The 25,698-nt window shown below is 60.7% G+C and overlaps 9 protein-coding genes across 9 annotated transcripts; 3 read left to right on the top strand and 6 right to left on the bottom strand.

Annotated features, from left to right (window-relative positions):
• The first annotated feature begins 250 nt into the window (after window positions 1-250).
• V1510DRAFT_412791 (P-loop containing nucleoside triphosphate hydrolase protein) lies at window positions 251-2,432 on the top strand. Its single transcript, XM_066933131.1, has 4 exons — window positions 251-740; window positions 1,189-1,599; window positions 1,630-1,748; window positions 1,780-2,432. The coding sequence occupies exons 1-4, from the start codon at window positions 506-508 to the stop codon at window positions 2,326-2,328; spliced, it is 1,314 nt and encodes a 437-aa protein (XP_066790579.1). The 5' UTR covers window positions 251-505; the 3' UTR covers window positions 2,329-2,432.
• A 1,618-nt stretch (window positions 2,433-4,050) lies between these two features.
• V1510DRAFT_412788 (kinase-like domain-containing protein) lies at window positions 4,051-5,252 on the top strand. The gene has a single exon (XM_066933130.1). It carries the CDS (start codon window positions 4,238-4,240, stop codon window positions 5,144-5,146), a length of 909 nt encoding a protein of 302 aa, XP_066790578.1. The 5' UTR covers window positions 4,051-4,237; the 3' UTR covers window positions 5,147-5,252.
• On the bottom strand, window positions 5,166-5,802 carry V1510DRAFT_412787 (cytidine deaminase-like protein). The gene has a single exon (XM_066933129.1). The coding sequence runs from the start codon at window positions 5,698-5,700 to the stop codon at window positions 5,227-5,229; it is 474 nt and encodes a 157-aa protein (XP_066790577.1). The 5' UTR covers window positions 5,701-5,802; the 3' UTR covers window positions 5,166-5,226.
• A 251-nt stretch (window positions 5,803-6,053) lies between these two features.
• V1510DRAFT_412786 (heat shock protein 70 family) lies at window positions 6,054-8,481 on the bottom strand. Its single transcript, XM_066933128.1, has 2 exons — window positions 8,369-8,481; window positions 6,054-8,148 (listed from the first exon to the last, which is right to left on the bottom strand). Exons 1-2 carry the CDS (start codon window positions 8,405-8,407, stop codon window positions 6,214-6,216), a joined length of 1,974 nt encoding a protein of 657 aa, XP_066790576.1. The 5' UTR covers window positions 8,408-8,481; the 3' UTR covers window positions 6,054-6,213.
• A 365-nt stretch (window positions 8,482-8,846) lies between these two features.
• On the bottom strand, window positions 8,847-10,721 carry V1510DRAFT_307741 (uncharacterized protein). Its single transcript, XM_066930721.1, has 2 exons — window positions 10,694-10,721; window positions 8,847-10,630 (listed from the first exon to the last, which is right to left on the bottom strand). Exon 2 carries the CDS (start codon window positions 10,387-10,389, stop codon window positions 9,286-9,288), a length of 1,104 nt encoding a protein of 367 aa, XP_066790575.1. The 5' UTR covers window positions 10,390-10,630; window positions 10,694-10,721; the 3' UTR covers window positions 8,847-9,285.
• A 1,599-nt stretch (window positions 10,722-12,320) lies between these two features.
• On the top strand, window positions 12,321-14,264 carry V1510DRAFT_412777 (signal peptide peptidase-domain-containing protein). The gene is made up of 2 exons (XM_066933127.1): window positions 12,321-12,426; window positions 12,535-14,264. The coding sequence occupies exon 2, from the start codon at window positions 12,535-12,537 to the stop codon at window positions 14,179-14,181; it is 1,647 nt and encodes a 548-aa protein (XP_066790574.1). The 5' UTR covers window positions 12,321-12,426; the 3' UTR covers window positions 14,182-14,264.
• On the bottom strand, window positions 14,254-14,995 carry V1510DRAFT_307253 (acyl-CoA N-acyltransferase). The gene has a single exon (XM_066930719.1). The coding sequence runs from the start codon at window positions 14,815-14,817 to the stop codon at window positions 14,326-14,328; it is 492 nt and encodes a 163-aa protein (XP_066790573.1). The 5' UTR covers window positions 14,818-14,995; the 3' UTR covers window positions 14,254-14,325.
• Window positions 14,996-15,155: 160 nt separating this feature from the next.
• V1510DRAFT_406284 (uncharacterized protein) lies at window positions 15,156-15,542 on the bottom strand (the record flags this gene model as incomplete). Its single annotated transcript, XM_066932371.1, has 2 exons — window positions 15,156-15,487; window positions 15,524-15,542. 2 exons carry the CDS (start codon window positions 15,540-15,542, stop codon window positions 15,156-15,158), a joined length of 351 nt encoding a protein of 116 aa, XP_066790572.1.
• Window positions 15,543-22,541: 6,999 nt separating this feature from the next.
• V1510DRAFT_307267 (uncharacterized protein) lies at window positions 22,542-24,642 on the bottom strand. Its single transcript, XM_066930720.1, has one exon. The coding sequence runs from the start codon at window positions 24,430-24,432 to the stop codon at window positions 23,011-23,013; it is 1,422 nt and encodes a 473-aa protein (XP_066790571.1). The 5' UTR covers window positions 24,433-24,642; the 3' UTR covers window positions 22,542-23,010.
• Between the last annotated feature and the right edge of the window lie 1,056 nt (window positions 24,643-25,698).

Raw genomic sequence — 25,698 nt, 5'->3', positions numbered from 1 at the left:
GTTAGGGTGTAGCTCTTATACCAGCCGAACATTCTCGAGCACACGCAAACCCTAACCCGCGCTCTTTGATTTCCCTGCGTCGCTTCTTCTTTTCTGATCCTACAGTCAATCGGCCATCCTTACGACATCAACACCGTTGATACGTGAGGTTTCCGAAGGTGAGACCTGCGGCATGTGCGCACCTGGATAGATGGCTGCGGTGGACGGCGACGGATCGATCGGCGCAGCGATTCGCGGGCATCCGGCCGATGCGGCCGGCGGCAGCCGCGCGGCCGCGCGGCCGGCGGCCGCGCGCGACGGCAATCGGCCGGCCGGCGGCAGCGCACGCTCAGACCATTGCCGGCGCAAATCGCGATGGATTGCTGGCGTGGGCGCGGCGCGGATCGATGACCGGCCAAGAAAGAAAATTCTGCGCGGGCTCCCGTCCACAGCGCAGAACGCACGACATCCACCAAATCAGTGCTAATCACGGCCAGGTACAGCAATTTCGTACACGCAAGCAAACATGGCCACCAACGAGGAGGAGGAGCTTCTCGACTACTCCGACAGCGAGGACGTCGCGCCGCAGCCCGTTGTGGCCGACGCGACCGATGCGGTCGCGACCGGCGAGGCTGCCAAGGACGAGGGCGACAAGAAGGGCAGTTACGTCGGAATCCACTCTACGGGTTTCCGCGACTTCCTGCTCAAGCCCGAGCTTTTGCGCGCCATTGTCGACTGTGGATTCGAACATCCGTCTGAGGGTTAGTTAGGCGCCACGAGGCACGGCAGGCCGGCGGAGTGGGCGACGGCTGGAGGGAGCGACGGACGGAGGAGACCGAGGAGGAGCACGGAGGAGGAGCACGGAGGAGCACCGAGGACGGACGACTGAATTGAAGCGACTGAATTGCGGGCCCGAACTGAACCGGCATCTGAATTGTTCATCATCATTGTACACACCAGCACCATCTTGTCATCATCATACATCATCTCTCTACTCTCTTTTTTTCAGCACCTTCATCTACACCTTCATCAGCATCTCAGCTTGTTCAGCACCTTCTCAGCACCTTCTCAGCACCTTCTCAGCACCTTCTTAGCATCCTCAGCACCCTCTCAGCACTCACGCCTGCATCCGATCGCGACACCCCAGCGCGTCTGCACCGCGCCACCGGCCCGCCCAGCCATCCGCACAGCAGTCATTAATATCTCTAGTGCAGCAGGTTTGTATCCCCCAGTCCATCCTCGGCACGGACGTGCTCTGCCAGGCCAAGTCCGGTCTCGGCAAGACGGCCGTGTTTGTGCTGTCGACGCTGCAGCAGCTCGACCCCGTCCCCGGCGAGGTGTCGGTCGTGGTCATGTGCCACACGCGCGAGCTGGCGTACCAGATCAAGAACGAGTACTCGCGCTTCTCCAAGTACATGCCGGACGTGCGCACGGCGGTGTTCTACGGCGGCACGCCGATCAACAAGGACGTCGAGACCATCAAGAACAAGGAGACCAGCCCCCACATCGTCGTGGGCACGCCCGGCCGGCTGAACGCGCTCGTGCGCGAGCGGTACCTCCGGCTGTCCAACGTCAAGGTGTTTGTGCTGGACGAGTGCGACAAGATGCTCGAGACGCCTGGTAAGTGGGCCCGCGGCGGCGCTGACGCAGACATGCGCCGCGACGTGCAGGAGATCTTCCGGGCCACGCCGCACCAGAAGCAGGTCATGATGTTCTCGGCCACGCTCAGCCAGGAGATCCGGCCGATCTGCAAGAAGTTCATGCAGAACGTAAGTCCCGCCGCCGCCGCGCTGACCGCAGCCGCTCGAGATCTACGTCGACGACGAGACCAAGCTCACGCTGCACGGCCTGCAGCAGTACTACGTCAAGCTCGCCGAGCGCGAGAAGAACCGCAAGCTCAACGACATGCTCGACACGCTCGAGTTCAACCAGGTGATCATCTTTGTGCGCTCGACGTCGCGCGCCAACGAGCTCAACAAGCTGCTCTGCGACTGCAACTTCCCGTCGATCGCCGTCCACTCGGGCATCCCCCAGGAGGAGCGCATCGCGCGCTACAAGTCGTTCAAGGAGTTCAACAAGCGCATCTGCGTCTCCACCGACGTCTTCGGCCGCGGCATCGACATCGAGCGCATCAACCTGGCCATCAACTACGACCTGCCCGCCGACGCCGACTCGTACCTCCACCGCGTCGGCCGCGCCGGCCGTTTCGGCACCAAGGGTCTCGCCGTCTCGTTCGTCTCGTCCAAGGAGGACGCCGAGGTCCTCGACAAGATCCAGGAGCGCTTCGAGGTCAACATCACCCCGTTCCCCGAGGACGGCGTCGACCCGGCGACGTACATGAACACTTAGCGCTCGCGTGTGCCTTTTTGGAGAATGAAACGAGGATAAATGTATATTCGTACCGGGCCCCGCCCTTGCTTTTTGTCCTGCTAGCTATATACTCTACCCTGCTGCCCCCGCCCGCGCGCGGCCGCCGCCCGCCGCGCCGCCGCCGCCGTAGTCGCCGCGTTGTGGGCGTCCTCCACAAATTTTCTGCGATCCCACACCAGCCCTCATCACTTTCCACCCCAGTCCGATCGCCGGCATCATCACCGCCCGACGACGCAGATCGCCAGGGACATTGGCCGGCCATCAGACCATTGACCGCCGCTCTCCAGCACCCGTGGACGCCGTTGGGGCTTCTGTGGGCCGCCCAGGCTGAAAAAAGAGAAAAAAAAGGGTCAGCCTGAGCCATCAACATCAGCACCACAGCCACGCCTGGGGCCAGAAAATTTTTCCAGCGAGCGATTCGACGGCAGACACGGCTATATATGCGTATCCGGGCGTGATGTATCCGACAAACCATCGCAAACGTCGGCACGATCACTCTGGCGGCCCGTACCGCCAGAGCGGCGCCTACGCCGGCGGCCGGCGGCCAGGCAACGACCACTCGCCGCCGGCCCGGTTTGCGGACGGCCGGCCGGCGTCGGTGGCGACGGCGCCGATGGCTGGCGCGGCCGGACGGCGGTACTCGCCTGAGCGGGATCACGACGCCCGCGATGACAGAGACCTGAGGGAGCTGGACCGGCCGCGGGAGCGCGAGCACGAGCGCGATCGCGAGCGCGAGTATCGCGGGCGGGAGCGCGAGCGCGAGCGCGAGCCCAGGGAGCGGGATCGAGACGGGCGGGCGCGGGACGAGCGGCCGCGGCGCGAGCGCAGCCGCGCGGACGACGGGGCCGAGCGCTCGCGGGACCGCGACGGCGGGTTCCGGTTCCAGCCGGCGGCGGCCGGCGGCGACGGCTTTGGCGGCCGCGGCGGCCACGCGGTGCCGTCGTTTGCGGTGCCGCCCGAGGGCGACTACCGGTACCGGTACAAGCGGCCGGCGGCGTACGCCGACCAGACGGCCTACGCGGGGGAGCGGTACAGCTACGGCGGGCGGCGCGACTGGACGGACGACGAGCGCAAGCGGCCGCGCGAGCGCGACGACCGGCGGTTCTCGCCGCGCCGCGACGGCTACGACGACGGCTACGGGTTCGAGCGGCCGTACCGGGCGGCGAGCCCGCCGCGCGGGCGGCGGGCGTACGACGCGGGCAGCCGGCAGCCGCTGCCGCCGCAGACGGCGCCGTACCCGGCCTACGCGCCGGCGTACTCGGACGAGCGGCCGGGCGAGCTGTTTGACGGCCGCGGCGACGGCCGCGGCGACGACGGCCGCGACGACCGCAACGGGCACACGGACGCGATCCACATCAAGCCGGTGGACGACGCGGCGGCCAAGCCGAGCCCGCGCGAGCCCGGCGACGGCCTGCGCCGCCGCCGGACGCGGTTCGGGCCGGACCTCGACGTGGCCGCGCCGGCCGAGGCCCGCGAGCCGCCGCCACCGCCGCCGCCGCCGCCGGAGCCGCCCAAGGCCGAGCCGGCCGAGGAGAAGAAGGACGAGAAGAAGAAGGGCGGGTTCAAGAAGACGTTCTTCAAGATCCCGACCAAGAAGGAGACGTCGCGGGTGCCCGCGCGGGCGGCCACCACGCCGGCCGCCGAGACGCCGCCGGCGTCGCGGGCCACCACGCCGGCCGCGCCCAAAACGCCGCCGGCAGCGACGCCCGTCTCGGCCGCCACCAGCGCCGCCACCACGCCCAAGGAGGGCTCGCCCCGCCCGGCGTTCTCGCGGCACAAGTCCGCCCGGGCCGACGACAAGGCCGGCGCCGTCTACGAGCGCATCGCCCAGGTCGGCGAGGGCACGTACGGCAAGGTCTACAAGGCCACCAACCCCGTGACGCACGAGATGGTCGCGCTCAAGCGGATCCGCATGGAGAGCGAGCGCGACGGGTTCCCGATCACGGCGCTGCGCGAGATCAAGCTCCTGCAGAGCGTGCGCCACGAGAACGTCGTGTCGCTGCTCGAGATGATGGTCGAAAAGAGCTCGGTGTACATGGTCTTTGAGTACCTCGACCACGACCTGTCGGGCATCCTCACGCACCCCGACTTCATTTTGGAACACGCGCACCGGAAGGACATCTTCCGGCAGCTGCTGCAGGGCCTGGCGTACCTGCACCGGCGCGGGATCCTGCACCGCGACATCAAGGGCTCCAACATCCTGATCTCGTCCGGCGGCCAGCTCAAGCTCGCCGACTTTGGCCTCGCGCGCTTCTACAACCGCCGCCGGTCCGACGTCGAGTACACCAACCGCGTGATCACGCTGTGGTACCGCCCGCCGGAGCTGCTGCTCGGCGCCACCGTCTACAGCCCGGCCGTCGACATCTGGGGCGCGGGCTGCCTGATGGTCGAGCTCTTCACGCGCCGCGCCATCTTCCAGGGCCACGACGAGATCGGCCAGCTGCACGCCATCTACGACGTCGTGGGCACGCCCACCGACGGCAACTGGCCGGACGTCGGCAAGCTGCCCTGGCACTCGCTCGTCCGGCCCAAGGAGCCGCGGGCCAGCCAGTTCCACGCCATGTTTGGCGACCTGCTGCCGCCCGAGGGCCTCCGGCTCGCCGAGGCCCTGCTCTCGCTCGACCCCGCCCGCCGCCCGACCGCGGCCGAGGCGCTCACCCACCCCTACTTCACCTCCGAGGCGCCCCTGCCCGAGCGGCCAACTGGTCTTGGCCTGCTCAGCGGCGAGTGGCACGAGTTCGAGAGCAAGCAGCGCCGCCGCCGCGAGAAAGACAAGGAGAAAGACCGCCAGCGGTGATACCCGATCGCACAGCCAGTTCATGCATGTATATAATGAGAAGATATATTTACATATGTACATTACTACGAGTTGCAATACTAGTGACCGCGCCGCGCTACCTCGAGGCACTTGTCCGCGAACCCCGGGACCTGCTCGTACCGGACCCCGTGCGCCTGGAGACGCTTGAGCGAGTCGTTGTCCTTGACGAACGTGTTGGGCTCGAGCACCCCGACCTTGACGGTCTGGACCCCGTACTGGAGGATCCGGTCCACGCACGGCAGATTGCCGGAAAGCCGCTCCACACACGGCTCCATGGTCGTGTACAGCACGGCCGAGGCGGGGATGGCCCTGGCGGGCGCGGCGCCGTCGCCGGCGTACTTTTCGAAGCAGCACTGCTCGGCGTGGGTGTTTCCGGGCAGTTCGCGTGAGTAGCCGGTCGCGAGGATTTGGTCGCCGGCGGCGGACGGCACGACAAGAACGGCGCCGACACAGTAAGCGGTGCTGGTGGGCACGCACTTTTTGGCCTGCTCGAGGGCGAGCGCCATGTACTTGTGGTCGGATTCGCCCGCCATTGTGTGGATCGGTGAAGAAGAAGTCGGCGGAGGTGCTGGCGAGTCGGGCCAAAGTGGCCGAAAACACGTCGAAATGGAGCTGGGTCGCGCACCGCCACAGCCGAGCCTCGACGACGCCTGCAGAGTGGCGCAGCTGCGCCGGGTACCGCCGAGGCTGATCTGTGGCGGTGCCGGAGGCTGCGGCTGCACCGGCAGGTCACCCGATGGCTGTGGCGGTGCAGGACAGCTGGCGCAGTTCAGCAGCGTCGCCGCGCCGGGGCTGACCGTGGCGGTGCACGCGTCTGCGCAGCCAGCCGTCCATACAGCACAACGTCTCAAGCCGGCTCCCGGCTACTCTGCGCCCAGCGCACCGCTATATTCAATTTCATATATTATGAACTATACAATGAGGAGTCTATGTACCATCGGAGAGGGGTAAGAGTTTTTGGCAAAGGAGTAAGCCCTACTATACATACAACTTATAAGATTATTAACAAAACAAAAACAACTTTTCAAATGCACACCCAATCATATTTACTCGGACTTCTTCTCGTCCTTAGGCGGCTCGTTGTTGTTGCTCTGCTCCTGCTTAGCCTTGTAGACCTGCTCAAACAGCTTGAGCGAAGCGTTCTGGACCTCGTCGCTCTTGGCCTTCAGGTCCTCGGGAGCAACCTCCTCGCCCGACTGGGCCTTGGCGACCAGCTCGCGCAGCTCGGCGATCTTCTCCTTGATCTTCTTGGCCTCCTCGGCGTCGATCTGCTTCTCAAACTCGTTCAGCGCGTTCTCGGTGTCGTTGCAGATGCCGTCGGCGCGGTTGGCAGACTCAATGGCCTCCTTGCGGGCCTGGTCCTGCTCGCGGAACTTCTCGGCGTCGTTGACCATCTTCTCGATCTCCGAGTCCGACAGACCCGACGAGCCGGCGACGGTGATCGACGCGTCCTTCTCGGTGGCCTTGTCGCGGGCGTGGACGTTGATGATTCCGTCCGCGTCGATGTCGAACGTGACCTCGATCTGGGGAACGCCCTTGGGCGCGGGGGGGATGCCCGACAGCGTGAAGTTGCCGATGAGCTTGTTGTCACGGACGAGCTCACGCTCACCCTGGAACACGCGGATCTCGACCGAGGTCTGGCCCGACGCGGCGGTCGAGAACACCTGCGACTTCTTGGTCGGGATGGTGGTGTTGCGGTTGATCAGGCGGGTGAAGACACCGCCGAGGGTCTCGATTCCGAGCGACAGGGGGGTGACGTCGAGCAGCAGAATGTCCATGACCTCGCCCGACAGGACGGCGCCCTGGATGGCGGCACCGATCGACACAGCCTCGTCGGGGTTGACCGACTTGACGGGGTCCTTCTGGAAGAGCGACTTGACAGTCTCGACAACCTTGGGCATACGGGTCATGCCACCAACCAGGATGACCTCGTCGACCTGGCTGGCCGACAGGTTGGCGTCCTTGAGCGCCTTCTTGACGGGGTCGACAGTGCGCTTGATCAGGTTGTCGACGTAGCCCTCAAACTGAGCACGGGTGATCTTGGTGTTGATGTGCTTGGGGCCCGACGCGTCCGCGGTGATGAACGGCAGGTTGATCTCGGTCGCCACAGTCGACGACAGCTCGATCTTGGCCTTCTCAGCAGCCTCACGGATACGCTGGATCGCCATTCTGTCGTTCTCGAGGTCGATGCCAGTGTCCTTCTTGAACTCCTCAACGAGCTTGCGGACGACCTGGATGTCGAAGTCCTCACCGCCGAGGTGGGTGTCACCGTTGGTCGACTTGACCTCGAACACGCCCTTCTCGATCTCCAGGATCGAGATATCGAAAGTGCCTCCACCAAGGTCGAAGACGGCGATCACGCGGTCGCTCTCCTTCTCCAGACCGTAGGCCAGAGCAGCGGCAGTGGGCTCGTTGACCACACGCAGAACGTTCAGGCCACCGATCTGACCGGCGTCCTTGGTAGCCTGACGCTGAGCGTCGTTGAAGTAGGCAGGAACGGTGACAACAGCGTTCTTGACGGGCTTGCCGAGGTAGGCCTCAGCGGTCTCCTTCATCTTGGTGAGGACGAACGAGCCGATCTGCGAGGGGGAGTACTTCTCGCCGCGGGCCTCGACCCAAGCGTCACCGTTGGTGTGCTTGACGATCTTGTAAGGGACCTGCTTGATGTCGCGCTGGACCTCGATGTCCTCCCACCGGCGGCCGATCAGACGCTTGGTGGCAAACAGCGTGTTCTCGGGGTTGACAACAGCCTGGCGCTTGGCCGGGACACCGACCAGGCGCTCGCCCTCCTTGGTGAAGGCGACAACCGAGGGGGTCGTGCGAGCACCCTCCGAGTTCTCGAGAACCTTGGGGATCTTGCCCTCCATGATGGCGACGGCCGAGTTGGTCGTGCCAAGGTCGATACCGACAACGGCGCCCTGAACCTTGGACGAGTTCATGCGCATCGACGTCGACGACAGCGGCAGCCGCCGGGCAACCGACTGCGGGGTCAGCACTTGTTTGAGGTCAATCCGCGCGGCAATGGCGTCGCGCGACAACTGCATGCACCAGACACACCGTTGCCATTGTCTGCAACCGCTCTCTTGTGCTGCCGTCGCCACCGACGCCCACCCGGCAACTCCGCAGCCAATGCAAATTTTTTCATTGACCCCTTCATTGCCGGCTTCAGCCGCGCACCATCCAATCGCGAGGGAAACTTACCGAACGGGCAGCAGATCTGGCGAATCTCGAAGCAAGCATCTTGAGATTTCTAGTATGAACCTATTTACAAGATATAAAATATATATATGAATATATATAAATTATAAAAATTTGATGTAAACCGCGGAAAAAAACAATTTTCTTTATATAATTTTTTCCTAGCGCTGCCAAAATTTGTGCGGGAAAAAATAAAGAAGGCAGCGGAAAGTGCTCGGCGTCGCTGGAAGTGCACTTTTGGTTGGACACTTGTGTCGCCTGTCGACCGGTAGAATTCGATGGAACGATCAGAAGTGTAAGAGTTTTGAGCATAAGTGGCGCATATATGGAATGCTGGGGCGCTTAAAGCCATAAACACGCCACCGTACGGTGATCTCCCGGGACGTGACCGCCGGATGTGTGTACGCCTGCAGGTCTCTCTAGTGGACCGCGCTCAGTTCCGACCGCCAGTCGGACACACGGTAGGCGCCCGTAGTGGCTAAACACCGTCCCAGCTGGTGGCGGCCCCGCGGACTTGCGACGTCACTGGCTGCCGGGGTTGACAGATCAACGCGGGCATTGGGTTTGCCAGTGCCGGAATCGGCGGAGGCGCAACCCGGCCTTTGGGTCCCGTGTGGCTCAGTGCCTGTGGCTGGAGAGCCGGACGCGCGCAGTAACGTGACTGCGGCCACTAACGGTCACGCACGGTCCCGGCCGGCAACCCGGCCCGGCTACGAATGGCTGGCAGCCCGCGGCGGCCCGAGAGGTCGAAGAAAGAATGCTAGTTCGGCACTGTATTGAGCGAGCAGCACGGTCTATAATGTGATGCCGGTCAAGATACGTTCAAAATCAGACCTGGGGAGCATCGTCCAGTGAGGGCCGCTAGGCCGGCGGAGGGATGAGTGCAGCTGAGGCCTGCCCAGACTGCGGCCCGGGCCGGCTTAGGCGACGAGCGCGCACAGCGCGGCGCCGACACCACTGCCGTCCTTGGCAATACCGATGCTGATGGCCTGCTCGACCTCGGATCCGAGGGCGATAGCGATGGCCTCGCGCATCATGATCTCGTAGTCTGGGTAGAACTCAAAGACAGAGCCGTCGACGCCGATGTCAACTGGCCGGGGGCCGCCGATCGACTTGGTGTGGCGGAGCAGGCCGGAGATGACTGCACCCGAGAGGTAGGCCGAGCGGCGGCCGATGGCGTCAACGATGGTCTTGAGCGCGACGCGCTCGTCGTACGTGCACGACGGGATCTCGAACTCGCGCGTGACGATGTTGTTGACAGTCTCGAGGTCGGGCGTGATGTCGGCCTGCATGCGCGAGAGCACGGACGTGTCCTGGCTCCAGGGCGTGATGAGCGGCGTGGACGAGCGGCCGCCAAAGAGGACGTTGCGGTCGATGAGGTCGGCAACAACGCAGCGCAGGAGCTCGCCCAAGAACATGCCCGACACGCGCTTCTCGAACATCTGCGCGCCCGGGTTGGGCGTGTGGCCGTCGAGCTCGCGGTCGTAGATGGTCATGGGCATGACCAGCAGCTCGTCGTCAAACGCACCCCACTCGGTGTTGACAATCATGTTGGGCACGTTCGCAATCGCGTCGGGCTGGGCCGAGTGGTCGAGCTTGGTGATGGCCGGCATGCTCTCGATGTACGCACAATTGGTGCCGGTGCCCAGGATGACGCCGGCAACCGTGGTGTGGTTGCCGGGGAACGTGTAGGCGCGCGACATGAGCGTGCCGACGGTGTCGTTGACGAGCGCCGCAACGTGCGTCTTGAGGTCGAGCGCGTCGAGCTCTTCCTGGAGCATCAGGCAGACGTCCTTGCCGATGGCGTCCACGACGTCGAAGCCCTTGGTCCACCGCAGCAGCGTGCCCCGGTTGACCGCCGTCTGGTTGATCGGGAACGAGAACGTGAAGCCGAGCTTGAAGATGTGCTCGTCCTCGCCGGTCCGCGTCTTCATCTCCTCAAAGTGCTCGCCCAGGTGGTCGTTGATGAAGTCGCTGACCTTGGACGCCAGGAAGCCGAACAGCTCCTTGGACGTGCCCGTCATGAGCGACCGCGGGATCACCGTCTTGCTCTGCTTGATCGAGAACTGCCCCGAGCCCTTGAGCTTGATCGAGCACACGCGGAAGTTGGTGCCGCCGAGGTCGACCGCGAGGAACGTGCCGGTCTCGGTGCCGTCGGGAATGGACGTCACTGCGGTGTCAGCCACACAACCCCGCAATTTGCGCCTCACGTACCGTAGGTCGGAATCATCGACAGCGTGCCCGTGTGCGAGCCCAGTCCTTGGACTGCTGGTCAGCGTCTGTAGCCGCGCGGTGTCGCGGCCGCGTCGCCGCGCCGCTGTCACCTACCTGCCAGCCGGATAAACTCGTCCGAGATCTCCGAGATCTCCTTCGGCGAGACCTCGAATTGCCGCACCACCGCCGCCGTTTCCTTTTGAAGTGTGGTCATCCTGAATCTACCTGTCGTGAGTGTGTCGACGAGAGCGGATGGGTAGCGTAGACTATTTATAAAAATTTCGGCCGGGCCAGATGGTTTGGAGGACAGGGAAGGTGCGCGCAGCGTTGCTTCGCTAGGCGGCCAAAGAAAGTTGCAGGAGATTAATACTACAACTAGAGGCACTGAACGTTAGCACTATCGCCCTCCAAGGATGGGTCGCGGGGCAGGCGTCTCCACTATCGCTGGGTCCGGCCAGAACCCGCGGCCGCGCCGCCGGCCGCGCTTTCGGCCCGGTCGGACGCCGTCGCCGGCACCGCCGCGCGGGCGCTTCCCCAGATAAGGCACAGCAGGGCGCCGCTTAGTGCGGCCGCCGTGTCTGACACAGTCCCCGGAACGCGCTCGACAGGGCGGCCGGGGCCGGGCGCGCGACCATGCCCAAAGCGGCCGTGGGGCTCTGTAAACGCATACGTTCACGGGGCCGGTGCAGACGGGCCGGTCAATGACGACAGGACCGCCCCGGAGACTGCCCCATGGAGCGACGCTCGACGTGTGGGGCGCCGTATGGGGCTTAGCGCCCGCGCGGCGGCGCCGGCCGCAGTGTGTGACCTATCGGAGCACGGCTAGCGCCGGCGGGCCGGGCGCGGCCTGAGGATCGCGCTAGTCTCTTGTGGTTTGTCCGGCCGGCCAAGCCCGAGTCGTTCCGAGCCGGCTGCGGCCAGCTGGCAGCGCACAGAGAGCGACCGTGACCCGGCGCGGCGCGGCGGCGCGTGACCGCGACGGCCGAGAGCGCGCTGTACGTACCTAGCATCGAGCGCAGCCGGCGCGCCCATGGCTTTGGCCGGCCCATCCATGCGGGGCCCGTCCGCCAGCTGGCGGGCGGGTGCGTGCTCTGGCGGCCACAGGCAGGGCCAAGACGGGTCTCGGCAGCACAGAAGAAGCTGCGCCGCCGGTGTCGGTGGGGTTGGTCGCTACGAGCGTCGGGGGGAGGCCTGGCATATAAACCGCGTCGTCGGCTGGAGCTGGGGAGAAGCTAGCCGCCGGACGGACGACTGGCGGCCACGGCCTAGCATGGGCGCGCACGGCAGTGGCCGGCACGGCAGCGGCCGACACGGCAACGGCGATACACCAGCCCCCTGGGGGAAGGGCCCGGTTTCGGCTCGGTCTGGGTCGCGTCCATGGTGGGGTGAGCTACGTGTGGCGCTGCAGACAGCCGGGGGCGCACTGTGGCGCTGAAACCGAGCCGCAGCTGCACGCGTCGCTGGTGGCACGCGGCTGCAGCAAGCGGGGTAGGGCACGCGCACAGTGGCGGGTGGCGAGCGGGCGTGCGCGGACGCGTCGGCAGCGGTGCGGCTGCAGCGGGCGCGGGCCGCGGCTGTCAGCCGCACGACGTGCGGCTCATTTGTGTCACGTGATCGCGCCTGGCTGCCGCGCTCCTCGGTGCCGCCCGCGCTGCAGGCCCGCCGGCGGCGCGTCTGCCCGGCGGAACCGTGGTGCTCCCGTAGAGCCGCTATGCCATCGCGCGCAGCCAAAAGCGTATATCGTCTTCGCCGCAATGGTCTCGCACGTGCACATCCGGCCACGGCGATAGTTTCTCCCAGCCCTTGTACTCTGTCGTCCTCAGCATTCTCTCCCCCAAGGCTCAACGGTACGTCCAGCGCTGGCAGCCTGCCAATGGGCTCGCACGAGCAGCCTTCCCGGGCCTCTGCGGGCCGTCGCCGGCTGCCAGAACCAGAGATCGTGTGCTAACTCGCAGATGGCAAACACAACCTCTCGGACCTCGTCCGCAGCCGCTCTCAAGGACTACGTCTTTGATGCCGCCCGCACGGCCATCGGCAAGTACACCGAGAGCGGCCAGCCGTCAATCTTCGATGCCGTCGAGAAGTACATCGATCCGGTCTACCTGACGTACTCGGTGCTCGTTGTTTCGGCCGTCGCCGTCATCTACGCGGCCTCGTACGCTACGCTGTACCGGCCGAGCAACGCGCAGCCGGCCAATCCGCGCCACGAGCTCTTCCACCCGACCGATCTCGACACGATCTCGCCCGCCCGCCGAGGTTTCATTCTCTCGCGCGAGCGCTACGACAAGCTGCGCGCCTGCGGCCGCTACCGCGACGCCAAGGAGCTCATCGACGACGTCATTGAGGGCCGCAGCGGCGGCGGCGACAAGCTGGCCGCCGAGGACGCGTGGCTGATGCCTGTCTTTGGCGGGATCACGCTGGTCAGCATGTACTACGCGCTCAAGAAGCTGAGCGCGCACTACATCCAGCTGCTGATGAACTCGTACTTCTCCGTGCTGGGCGTGTTCAACATCGCCTCGGCGTTTGCGGCCGCCTACAACTTCTACGTGCGGGCTACCGGCGGCAAGTACGAGGTGTGGCAGCTCGCGCTGGTCGAGGAGCCCGTGATCGAGGGCATGCCCTACGACGCTCGCGAGCCCGAGGAGGACGTCGACGACGTCGACGACGAGGCAGAGAAGGATGCCCCGGAGAAGGGCTGGATCGAGACCATCGTTGACGGCGTGAAGGGCCTGGTCTCCAAGAGCCCGGAGGCCGCCGCCAAGGAGCTTGCGGCTTCGTCTGCCAAGGTCGCCGGCTACCTCACGCCGGTGCCGGGCTTCTCGTACATGCGCTACGTCGGCACCGGCGACGTGCTCGGCCTCGTCGTCGGCCTGGCCGTCGTCGGCGCCAACATCTACACCGGCCACTGGACGCTCGGCAACATCCTCGGCTCGTCGTTCGCCTACGGCAGCATTCAGTTGCTGACGATCGACTCGTTCAAAACCGGCTACATCCTCCTTGGCGGCCTCTTCTTCTACGACATCTTCTTCGTCTTTGGCACAGACATCATGGTCACTGTGGCCACGACGCTGACCGTGCCCATCAAGCTGACCGCGCCCCGCCCGCCGACCGTGTCCAGCCCCGAGGGCTCGCTGGCCATGCTCGGCCTCGGCGACATCGTCGTCCCGGCGTTGTTCCTGTCTCTCTGCCTCCGGTTTGACCTGCACAACTTCCACCGGCTCAACACCGGCACCGAGTACTACTCGGCCCGCCGATTCCCGAAGCCGTACTTCACGGCGGGCATGCTCGCGTACGTGCTCTCGCTCGTCATCACCATCTCCGTCATGCATTTCTTCAAAACCGGCCAGCCCGCGCTCCTGTACATATGCCCCCTCATCGGCGGCGCCGTGTTTGTCACTGCCATGGCCCGCAAAGAGCTCGGCGAGCTCTTCACCTACAAGGAGGACCTCCGCCAGGAGTTCCACGACACGATCACGGCCCTGCGCAAGAGCCGGCGTGCCGAGAAGCTGGCGTCGGTCGCCGCTACGTCGCCGCCGGTCTCCGACAAAGCCCCAGCCATCGCCGACGACGAGAACAAGGAGAACGAAGTCAGGGTCAACTAGTCGTCCGGTTGATTTAATGTACAGAACCGTCATGCTAATTGCACTCTGCTCAGACCGCCGCGTCCGCGGTCTGCTATGCCTCACATGGTCTCTATACGACCCCGGTCATGCAATTCCTCGTAGAATCTGTCCAACACGGTGCAGTCAAACCCGCTTGCGGAGCACAACAGCATCTCCGGGGGGGTCCATCTTCTTGTAGTAGCCCGGCACGACCTCGCCCTTTTCGAACCCGGCCGTCTTCACGTACCACTCGAGCGCGTCCGTGTTCTCGACCCACACGTGACAGTACACCTCCTTGACAAACGCCATCTCTTCCAGCTTGACCACGTCGTTGATAATGTAGTCCACAAGCTGCTTGCCGATGCCGTAGCGCCGGTACGGCGCCAACACAGCCAGCGTCATGATGTAGATCTTGGACTCGCCCACATTGTGCTTCTGCGGGACCACCAGCGAGCATCTAATCGCGCCGACCGGAATCTCGTTGAAGAACGCCAGCTTAACCAGAGGGCCAACCGTCAGCGACTCCTTGTACCAGGCGTCAGAGTACGGCAGCGGCAGAACGACGCTGTTGATCCGACGTAGGACCTGCAGGTTGTTGGGCGTCAGGTCGTCCAGCGAGATGTTGTATTTCGCCATTGTGTGCTACCGGATTGCGGGCTGCAAAGATTCAAGCACAGGGACCAGCCACTCGTTGTCGATTGGCGTAGCGATTGTGTCGTCGGTGCCTGTGCGTGCGTACGAAGAACCACGATTTCTAGAAAAAATTGACTACAGTTACCCGGAGTTCGCGACCGGCGTCAACGGCTCGGGAGACGCGCTGGCGCGCCGCACAGCGCATGTGAGCGAACGGGTGCTACACTGTGAATGCCATGTGATTCGTGATTTGCATTGTGACCAAGACTATGCCGCTCGCTGTGGCAGTACATGACGGATCTGGTCCACGAACGTCGCTATATACTCGCTTGTGTATACACTTAATGGCGACCAGGGCCGCCGAAACCACCCTGGTTGCCGCCCTGGTGACCGCCGGGACCACCCGGGCCACCAAATCCCTGGTTTCCACCGGGAGCGCCCTGGTGACCGCCCTGGAAGCCTCCGGGGCCGCCCTGAAAGCCTCCAGGACCGCCCTGGTGACCACCCTGGTGACCGCCCTGGTGACCGCCCTGGTTCCCGCCGGGTCCACCGAAGCCGCCCTGGTGTCCGCCCTGGTAACCGCCCTGGTTACCACCCGGGCCACCAAAGCCGCCCTGGTGACCACCCTGGTTACCACCAGGGCCTCCATGGGGTCCGCCAGCTCCGCCAAATCCTTAGAATGTTAGCACTGCATGAGCAGCGCACATACCTCCAGGTCCTCCGTGCATTTTGTAGATGTCTTAAGAAAGGTTGAATGTCCAATCTGTGTGCAAGATTCGACCTACCAGCGGAAATTGAGCTCGATTTATACAGCGGCCAGACACCGCTTGTACGCGTCCAAATCTCTTGACAAATTGTATGATCACGATGTATGCGTGAGCTAAACTACCGAGCAGAGTTAGACAATTCTTAGGCTCTGGCGATCCGCTGCCGCCCTTCTGTACAACAAGTAGATATCGATCTCGAGCGTCTAACTGGAATAGCCGCAGCCTTACACTCCGAGCTACCGCGCAGTGCAATTGCCCTGTAATGTCGCAGACAAGGCTGCCAGTGGGCTTCTGGCGCTTGTGCTGGATAGGCCTGTACGCCTTATAGCTGATCGTGCTTGATGTTAACGCCTGGACGTTGACTCTGTTGGCCTCATACCACGTACGCCCGACCGATGAAAATCGGGGCAATTGCTAGGCAACTGCAGCCCATAGTCAGCCGCTTGTATTACGTCAGGTCCAAAACCCCGCTGTGTGACGATCTCCTGGATCCAGTCAGTGCAGCACCGCAACAGGTTCTGTGCTATGCCGGTTCCTACTTCTGGAGTCAGCCTTTAACAAGCTTAAATTAGATTAATTGATTCATACAGCTTAGTGGGATAGCATCAGGTGCGCCTGGAAGGCCAAAGGCCACGTTGGCCGACGCTGATGCTGACGGCTGAACAGATTCGCACGTTCTTGTGTCCAGGTAATTCGCGAAAATGGCCGAAGTAGGCTCACTGATCCGGGACGCACAGCCCCGACCCGCTCACGCAAGTCCACCACGCCTCCATACTGCCATCCGGTGGTATCTGGAAGCCGAGCACAAACGTCCGACAGGGTGCTGAGGGACGCGCGTCGCGGTACAAGTTTATGCAGCCGTGGATTTATATGAACTTCATATTCAGGGAGCGATACCGTAAAGCGTAAGGAGTCCCTAAGTAACCAGCAGGCAACATACAGGTAACAAAGTACTGCTGAGTCATCATCACATACCGGATGATGTCAGACTGGCATCCCGGGTTTTTGGCGCCAGGCTTCGACTCGTACAGCCGTAGGCCGTGTCGTCAGCCGAGTTGCCGGTCCTGCCTCGGTCAGTTCAGACGTCGACGGCAGGTATAACAATGGATCGATCATGTGTCCTGCTCGATTCCTCCCAGAAAAACCTTGTGCAGCATCGGACGTGCCACGCGTTTCGACAGTTGCCGATTTTGTAAGGCAGTGCACTCATCCTCCTCTCAATACTGTCGAGGTAAATTTTGGCGAGCAAGAAAGTTTTTGTTTCCAGACTGTTGGTTTGGCTGCCAACAATTAGTAGACACTTCGTCCCAAGCCACCGGCTCCGAACAACTTAGATCGGAACATTAAATTTTCGCGATTTAGAGGGCATCAGTAATAATCTACGAACAGCTCTTTATAGTCGTCCGAGTTCGACGAGCGGAATGGCTATGGTATAGCTGGGTGTGGGTGACATGCATATCACCAATTCATGTATAACTGACATTAAGTATGTATTAGCTAGTCAAAAAAGGTACAAGTTCCTTTAGAAATATATTAATTGTGCGCGAAACACACATCACTGAAATGACGGCTGAGAGCCGTTGATGGGGACTGGTATTCAGCAGAGCATGCATAGAACAGATTGGATATGTATCAGGGAGTGATATGTGCAAGGGTATATAAAAATAAGCTGGCTGCGCAAAGGCCGAAGATTCACGTTTGCGTGAAGGGCTAACACTCCTTGTCGTAAAATAACCTGAACAATCGCAACGAAAGGAGATTGAAGAGACTGCGACGAAGAGGGGTGTGATGTGTGTTGCAGTGTAGCCTCTGGGGCGCGCTCATGCTAAAGAATTCGGAACGATCGATGGTGGATCGACGTTAGTATAGTAGCCGACCAGCGGGTGCTGAGCGAATACTTATACGGACAGCGCGCGGTTGTCAGGGCAGTGAGAATCAATTGCTCTTGAACTCGTCCGGGTCTTGTTTTTTGAATCGCACCGTTTTCCATGTATGATTGTAATTATTGGTGAAGGAGACATTATGGCGAGACACGACAAACACGGCAACGCCCTAGAGATGCAGCACGCTCCAGGCTTCATTATTCTCTTATGGAACAGAGCAGCAGATCGGCACGGCGTCTGTGTTTGGTGTGTATGCAGCTAGGCACGCGAGGTGAATAATTAGCATGCTAAAATCATATAGCAAGCTAGTTACAACGAGATATCCTAGCAGAGGTCACAAGCCAGGCCTTCGCATCAGATGCGCTCGAGTTTTCGTCCAGGCAAGCGGAACGTCGTGAGCAAGAGCACGCGTTCCAGTCGGGTCAAACGCGCCTGTAAAGCCCATTTCTGGAAAAATTCTCATAATGCCAGGCACCCCCTAGTACTGTGTACCGATCGTAGATCATTAAAGCCAGTTGTCAGTTTCCATTACCACAGTTGCCGAAAAATAGAATGAATACGCTGCTTCTTCTCCATTTCGAGTATTCGAAGGCGACCTTGTGGCTACCTCGTGGGCAGATCACTCACATGGCGCACCGACCCGCACGTGCTTGCGAATCTTATTGCCACAGCATACAAAGCTGAAAGCTGTCAGCTGCCCGTCGTATATCCACACGGAATAGATTCTGCTCGGTCATTCAGGCGAATCCACATCCAACAGGAGATCTGCCATGTTCGCCATGGTTATGGCGAAACTGGATACTCGGGAAAATTATCCCAAGACAAACTATAATTTCCCTCGGCATCTGCAAGAGGCATTCGCAGCGATCCAGGCTCAATTCGCAGTACGAGCGATCCGCGAAGCTGTAGAGGAGTTCAGTGAACGTGTTGCACTTTAAAGAAAGACAAAGCACATGGGCAGAGACTGCGAAGATGATTCTGTCATTGCGGACCGATTTCCTGCGAAATTGCAAAAGATAAGTAAATCACATTGTGAGGAAGCCAAGATCGTTTTCGGTATCGTTTCCAGGCTCCCATCCTCGCTGTCTGAAACCCTGTATCACGCATACGAACCCACCAGGCGCCGAGCAATGGCTTGCTCCAGACGACCAGCAACAGAAGTCTGCGGCCTGCAGCCAAGCCGGAATAAATGTCTTCCCATCAAGCCAGCCATGACTCACTACGACCAGTATTGCCAGCAGGCGCTGGCAAGTGTATAGATAAGCAGAAGTTACAGTATCGCACCATAGTTCTCTCAACGCCGATTCACTCCCACACTCAGTTTAAACTGCCACGTAGCAACACACTGTTATCTGCCCAAGACCCAAGGGCTGGTGCTGACAAGACAAACCACCAACGTCAACGTAACTAACAATGGACGCTGAGTATGGTACTAGTCAGACTATCTACGAGTGGTGATCTCACCGTGGTCGAGGTCTCACCTCGGCCGCCGGTTGTAAAAAGAGCGAAAACGCACAACCAGCTACTCTAGGGTAGGTGCTTTGGACTAAGAGACCTAAAGTCCTATTTCCGTGACAGATGCATAGTACATGTGGTGCGGTACAGAACAACAGAGAAGGTACGATGATTTCATTAGACTGAATGGCTTTAATCGCGCTCGAACTCTAACCTAAGCGCCAAGTCTGGCTCTAGATCATTCAATCGCCGGTACGGCCGGCATGGTACACTTCGCAAGAAAGCATATTGAGCGCGGCAAGAGTGCGGTAGAGGTTTTACGTATGTAAAGGGGCGACGGCACGAGCCAATCACTAATTGAGGTAGATCGTCCTTGAACAATACTCGGTACAAGGGATGGAGGCGCACGGCAACCACTGCATAAAAAACCACTGCACTCTCCTAGCTGGATCAAGCCGTGATAAGTGCCTGGATGAACTGCGGTACGGCCAATTCATATGGAGCTGGGTGACGGAGGCTTAATCTCGGTTGGTTTTAACCCGCTAATGTTAAACCGGAATCAAAATCCTCCCAGACTTTCCGAAGAGCTGGTACATCATACGTAGGCCATCGGCCGTTCGTGGCTCGCTCAGAATGGACTAAAAGTGTGCATGTGTGTAAATCCCTTTTTGTACTAGCCAAACTTTGTTCCTTTAAAATTTAAGTTCAAGCTGTAGCGCCATATTAAATTCATAACAATTCATTTTACAGCTTCCGAGTACTGAGTCGCATCCCTATGCGGATATCCGGGGTCCGCCCGGAAGTCCAGCCTGAGACGGAGCGCTATGCCAGTACGGACACGGAGGTCGGGACGGCGACTAGCACGGGCTGGCCGCAGAGTAGGACTGGCTCGGTCAAAGCGTATCGCTGCATAATCGTGCTGGGCGTAGGCATCAAGTGAGACAACGGCAGTAGTCGTATGTACAATGTGAGAAGAGGCCGATGGTATTTGCCCTCCCCGTAGTTCTATAATGCAAACTACTGCACGGGAGACCGAGGGGCCATCAGCGCAGGCATCAGTACTCTGGTCACGCTACGCTAGTTAAGTGGCTTGTGAGCACCACCTTACCGCACTTGACGTTACACTAGGCTAGAGAAGAGCTTCGGACTCCGGGATTTGAGCGAAGGCCGGAAGAATCCCAAAAGGCAGCCCCGGTGGCTACGGACCTCGGCACTCGAAAAGCTCCAATGTCGTGCTATCAACATGCCGCACATCTTGTAGTGTAGGGCTACGTGATAGATGTTATGCAAGAGCGCCGCCCATATTGTGCCACCAAGCGGCGGCTATGTCGCACACCGGATTACGGCTTCACTTGTCCCAAGTGACGCTGCTCTAGTGCATAGTCCGTCATAGATGAGAGCACTTAACGCTACTTTATGGCAAGTAAATTTAGCTGGTGTGTCTTTACTAATGGCAGTCGTGACAACCTTGGAGAAATGGAGCACGCACGGCACCCTTTGGCCAACAAGTAGCGTAAGCGTAGACGCCGGCGCCGGACGCTTGTCGTGTGCAGTGCCACCTCTACCGCTGGTCGGAGGTTTGCGGGGAGACTTAAGGTTTCCTACCGGGCAACCGCAGAGTACGGCCTAGCAAGGTTCGAATCCGCTCCGTCGGCTCTTTTGTCTCCGCCCGTGGAGTATTCATCAGCCACCTCCTAGTCTGTGGTCACCGAGATACGCAGAATTCGCAAAACTCTTTGGGAAGCTGGGCTGCAGTGCGAATAGCGAGGCTAGCCGGCTCGCTACGTCCAGCGCGTACCAGCGCAGCAGGAGACTATGCAGCTCCGCTCGCTTACAGCGACCGCTTTCGGCTGTTTTCACTGTAACCAGGAACCTACCCTCGTTGCAGCACATCCCTCGGCGGCATAGTATGTGTGCGTCTCCGTGGCATGCGCTGCGGATCATCTGTGGGCCCGGCCGTTTGCGCCACAGTGGTTGGCGAGCGACGGTTGCGCGCTTCCAACAGCTTGGGACTCCCCAGGTTATCGGGTCGGTGCGACTCTGGTACCGCATGATGGTACCACACAATAGTACCACCGCGAGGTCTCGGCCCCGGGTGCATACCGGCCCCGCCGCACTTACTTCGTGCCTGTTGGTTTCGCGCATTTTCTAGCGCGCCATGACCAAATCGTGCGCAGCAGCACATAAAGCCAAAGGCACCGTCATTCCTACACTTTGACACTAACTGCACAAATCGCGATGAGTAATGGGCTACCCATATACACCGCAGTTCTGCAGCCAAAGCGGCGTAGTCCTTATCCTACACTAACGTTACGGCGCTTACCAATTATGACTACATAGCTACCTGACGCCATGCACGGATTAATTTTTATAGATTTAATACGCATTCGGCTAGTGGTGCCGTGCGGTACCAAGATACCTGTAAGTGAATACAGAATGGTTGGACGTACGCGTGCACATGCATGTCTAAGTTTAGCGGACGACTTTAGTGCGTTAATTAGGTATACTACGGTATTAGCGGTACAGCCCCATAGTTTTGCCGCCTGTCGGTGGATGCAGCTATTAGCCGGAACGCTGACACATGGACTGGCGAGCGCGCACAACGTCAAGCGGCTGAGCAGAGTGGCAATATGCAATGGCAACAATTCTGAATGTAGCTTGCGCGGGTGAGGCCGTATGACACATCAGCGCGGAGAGGCTCAGGTCACGCTGGCTCAGGTCACGCTGGCGCAGGGAAGCCCATATGACCGATCACACCATCAAACCATACCCTGAGGCCGCGTAGAAGGCGAATAATAAATCGCAGAAGTCTCTGGTTGGAGCTAGAAGCCAAGACACAGAGCTTTAGTGCTGTCTGTACGGTGCTAGCGACGCTGCGGCGCGGCCGGTGTCCACTGAGGGGCTCTGGCCTACCTGAAACAGCTGCTGGAGGTTTTGAGTTAGTCGCTCGCGATCCGAGCAACCACTAGTGTAGCGACCGACGCCTTGCCCGACGTCAGCGCTTGAGAGGGCGTCCAGTGGCGAGCTGTAATATCCGCGCCGAGGCAGGCGACGCAGCGCAGGCTGCGCCCGTTCAGCCTCTAGGGCCTGGCAGCCGGCGACAGGCGTCGGTCTCGGGAAAGCAACCGCTAGATCGGCTTGGTATTCGACCATCGAGCTCGTCGCGGGCACGCTACCGCAGCCGGGTGCGCCATTAAACAAAGTTCCGCGGCCAGGGCAGCTGCTAGGACTCGCTCAAGGTAGCCTGCTAGAACGGTAGCTTTCTTGGAACCCATGGAGCCGCGGCAACTCTATGACGGCCCTTATCTAAAAATACGCGTCTCCTCTTAAGTCCGGACGTCGGAATCGTACTGTGGCGAACTATCTTGAGCCAATTCGGCGAAACAATGACACATTACCCGACCAGGTTCCATGGTATGGTCGTGAAGCGCGACTGCCCGGATCATACGGCGTAGCATGTGTCTGCACACGTCCACTTAGCTTGATGTTTTTGACTATTTATTACATGATGATCTTAGCGTACATTAACATATATATACATTCATTCATATCAATCCAAAACGAACTCAAGCTGGTCTGGGCCATTGTCGTGAAGACTGTCGAGCGGCAGAGACTGGAGTCTATAGGCTGTCATACTGTAAGGAACTAACAAGCGTCGTCAATACTGTGGTAATTATACAATGGTCTTCAAAGCGATTTTGGAATCAGGTGAGCTCAGAAACAGGGTACTGGAAGGAGCACTAGCGGCTAACTTTTATCAGACCAGGTGACGACCGTTAAACAAAACCTAGAACTGAATGCGCAAAGGCTGACGCGCCCGGCCTGCGGAGTGGCCACGCAGGAATCGGCGACTGTACATCTGACGACTAAAACTGACAAATTAATATGAAACAATAAAAATACAATTGAACTTTCCGAATCGTAAACCCCATGTGAAAAAGAGCGTTTAAACAGTAAAATGAGTCGAGAAATCGGTGCCGGCGCACGTGTTAGTTGACGTGGAGCGTGCTGAGGCGGTCCACCCGGGCCGACCGGAACAAGCCTGTAGGCCCGATCAGCCGTTCGAGACCGCCGCCCTCGCAGCGCGATCTCTAGTTTTTGCTATCCTCAGAAGAGTAGTTGTCCGTGCCCGAAAACTGCTGGTCCTTCGATAGTTCGTCGTCGTCGACAGAGTACTCGCGGTCCGATCGTTTCACGTCGCTGGCGTCTTCCCGTCGCTTGTCGGCCTTCATGCCCTGTCTCCGGTTCTGGAACCAGATCTGTACTGTCCGAGGGGTCATGCCCAGCTCGCGCGCGAGCTCGATTCGTTGTTCGGTCGTGGGGAAGAAGGTCTGCTGGAACATGTCGTTCAAACGCGAGACCTGGTCCGGCGTGGCGCGTTTTCGCTTGGGTTTGACCATTGTCTGTGCTGTGTACGAGAATCGGCTGGGCATGCCTCCCGGCGGCGGGCCCTGCTGCGCGTGGACGGGCACCGGCCGGTGCTGCTGCATCTGCGGGACGTCGCCCATTCTGCCGGCGGGCCCTTCCTGCCACGACTGCACGTGCGGCACGTACACGAGTCCATTGGGGTGGTGCCCGGCGGGGCCTGGGCCGGATGCGGGCTTGGCACCGGACCCGGGCGGAGGCTGCGCCGCCGTACCAGCGTGTGACGGACCTGCCGGGTACTGGTACATGCCCTCCTGGGGCATGCGCATGTGGTGGTGCGCCGCGTCGTCCTGGTGGGGGACGTTGTCGTAGTAGTGCTGCTGCGGCGGCGGCTGCCCGTGATGCGAGGGCAGATGTGACGTGTGGTGCTGGCGGTGCTGCGGTCTCTGCTGGGGCAGGGGTTGGTTGCTATATACAGGCCCCATGTGCGGAGCGACCTTGGCCGCGGGCTGCTGCTGCGACGGCGGCGGCTGATGCTGGCCGGGGCCGTGGCTGTAGGCCACAGAGAGGCGGCCCTGGTGCTGCGCCTGCGCCTGCTGCTGTTGCTGGTACACCATGTAGTTGTAGTCCGAGGACGGCCCGTGGGCGGGCGGGCCCGAGCCCTGGTAGGGCATCATCTGGTCGGCCGGGCGCGGCGACGAGTACTGCTGGCGGGCCGCGAGATGGGCGCCGCCGGGCGGGCCGCCCAGCGGCTGTTCGGGGTGCGGCTGGCCGGGGCCCTTTTGGTGCGGCGGGTGCTGTGGGTGCTGCGGGTGCTGCATGTGCTGCGGCAGCTGGTGCTGCGGCTGGTGCGCCTGGTGGTGCGCCTGGGCCGGGTGCGCGGCGTAGCCCTGGTGGGCGGCCGGGCCCGATCCGTTGGGATTGACCGGCGGCGCGTATTTGGAGCGTTTCAGCGAGTTCTTGTAGTCCTCCGGGCGCGCCTGCGGCGAGTGTTCTGGAGTCAGGCGCGCGTGCGAGTCCCCAGAGGACTTGGTGAGCAGGGCCTGGATCGAGGGCAGCCGGGTCGCGGACGACGGGTCCTCGGGCGGCGGCTGCGAGCCCGACGTCGGCTGCTCGTCAGCATACGGGCGTGGCTGCTGCGAGGTCATGTTGTGAGCGGTTCCGGATTGAAGCGCGGCGTCGGCTGGACGCGGGCGTGCTGTTCGAGTTCTAGATCAAGGGTGCGGTCCGCCGTATAGCGTGCACATTCAGTATGGGAGAACACGGTTGTTCGGAGAATTATTGGCGGAGCTGCTCGGTGCCTAGATCCGACAAACGGTCCGATGTTTCGAGCAATTGTTCCTGGGCTTGTGGTCGGATCAATTCGAAATCTATCGGTGACAAGCGGCAAACAACAAACGCCAGGCAAGCGGGCCACGTATTTGAGTTGGCAACCCTCCGGACACGCGGCAGCCGTGGGCGACACGCGAATCAGGGAGCGGGCCAAGCAGCCGGCGACGGACACGAGGCCGGGAGCCGGGGCAGAGAGCGGGCGGGCGCGGCGGGGTCGACAGCGACGCGACGATCGAGATGGTGAGCGGGCTAAGTCCGATTGATGGGGTGCCGGGTGTACGCTCGCGCAGTATAGATCATAGCAGATCCGATGGGCCCAGGAACGATATATATAGCGGAACAGACTTGGCTCTCCTGTCGTTTGACCTAGCCAACATACAACAACGCTTCAGCCTCCCCCCGACTGATCTTCGTCAATTTTGGAAGAGGAAGCGGCCAATGCACGTTCCTTCTCTTGCGAAAAAGTATACACCGCCCTCAGCGTGTATTCTTCCTGGAAATGAAATACACGATACAGAGTTTAAACCGAGCTTATATTGAACTCATACCCGTGGAGGCCGTGTGCGAGTGTTACGCGCCTGTCCGGACCGAGGTTCCTGGCGTCGGAGGTGGAGCGGGCTGGGGCCGCCGCAGACAATGTGCGGTGAGGAAGGGGGCCGGCGGCGAAGAATAATAGGAAGATAGCAATGGGTGGTAGAGATTGCTAATATAGGGTTATATATTATATGGCTGGCGGTGTTGGTTGATTTTGGTGTTGTACACTTTCTGGATGTCAAATTAAGAAGGGTAAGTTTATAGTTTCAGTTTTAGCTCAGAAAACGATAAATAAGAGCATTAGCATTTAGAGTATTAAGAGAAATTATTAACAAGAGTTTAAGAGAAAAAAAGACGAAAGCGCTCGTACTAGAGAATTAATTTTAAAAAATCTAAAATTAAGTGTGCAGCCCAAGCAGCGCGAGGCTAGGGACGCGGGCGGCGGCGACGCGGCCGGCGGCGCAGCGCGGCGGGTGGTAGCGGGCGGCGGCGGCGGCGGCCACGAGGCCGCTGCGGCTGGGGCCGTGGCGCGCTGCACGAGCCGGCAG

The sequence above is a fragment of the Dipodascopsis tothii genome (genome assembly GCF_038497935.1).
Source record: "Dipodascopsis tothii strain CBS 759.85 unplaced genomic scaffold V1510scaffold_6, whole genome shotgun sequence".
Lineage (NCBI taxonomy): Eukaryota > Fungi > Ascomycota > Lipomycetes > Lipomycetales > Lipomycetaceae > Neoaidaea > Neoaidaea tothii.
Note: the sequence above shows the minus strand (reverse complement) of the source record. Positions and strands in the feature narration are given on the sequence as shown.

Coding starts and splice junctions, on each gene's coding strand:
- V1510DRAFT_412786 (XM_066933128.1), bottom strand. CDS start 8,407: ATGCTTGCTTCGAGATTCGCCAGATCTGCTGCCCGTTCG. Junction 8,149..8,368: donor CCAGATCTGCTGCCCGTTCG/GTAAGTTTCCCT, acceptor CTGACCCCGCAG/TCGGTTGCCCGGCGGCTGCC.
- V1510DRAFT_412787 (XM_066933129.1), bottom strand. CDS start 5,700: ATGGCGGGCGAATCCGACCACAAGTACATGGCGCTCGCCCTCGAGCAG.
- V1510DRAFT_412788 (XM_066933130.1), top strand. CDS start 4,238: ATGGTCGCGCTCAAGCGGATCCGCATGGAGAGCGAGCGCGACGGGTTC.
- V1510DRAFT_412777 (XM_066933127.1), top strand. CDS start 12,535: ATGGCAAACACAACCTCTCGGACCTCGTCCGCAGCCGCTCTCAAGGAC.
- V1510DRAFT_307267 (XM_066930720.1), bottom strand. CDS start 24,432: ATGACCTCGCAGCAGCCACGCCCGTATGCTGACGAGCAGCCGACGTCG.
- V1510DRAFT_412791 (XM_066933131.1), top strand. CDS start 506: ATGGCCACCAACGAGGAGGAGGAGCTTCTCGACTACTCCGACAGCGAG. Junction 1,600..1,629: donor CAAGATGCTCGAGACGCCTG/GTAAGTGGGCCC, acceptor GCGCTGACGCAG/ACATGCGCCGCGACGTGCAG. Junction 1,749..1,779: donor GCAAGAAGTTCATGCAGAAC/GTAAGTCCCGCC, acceptor CGCTGACCGCAG/CCGCTCGAGATCTACGTCGA.
- V1510DRAFT_307741 (XM_066930721.1), bottom strand. CDS start 10,389: ATGACGGGCACGTCCAAGGAGCTGTTCGGCTTCCTGGCGTCCAAGGTC.
- V1510DRAFT_307253 (XM_066930719.1), bottom strand. CDS start 14,817: ATGGCGAAATACAACATCTCGCTGGACGACCTGACGCCCAACAACCTG.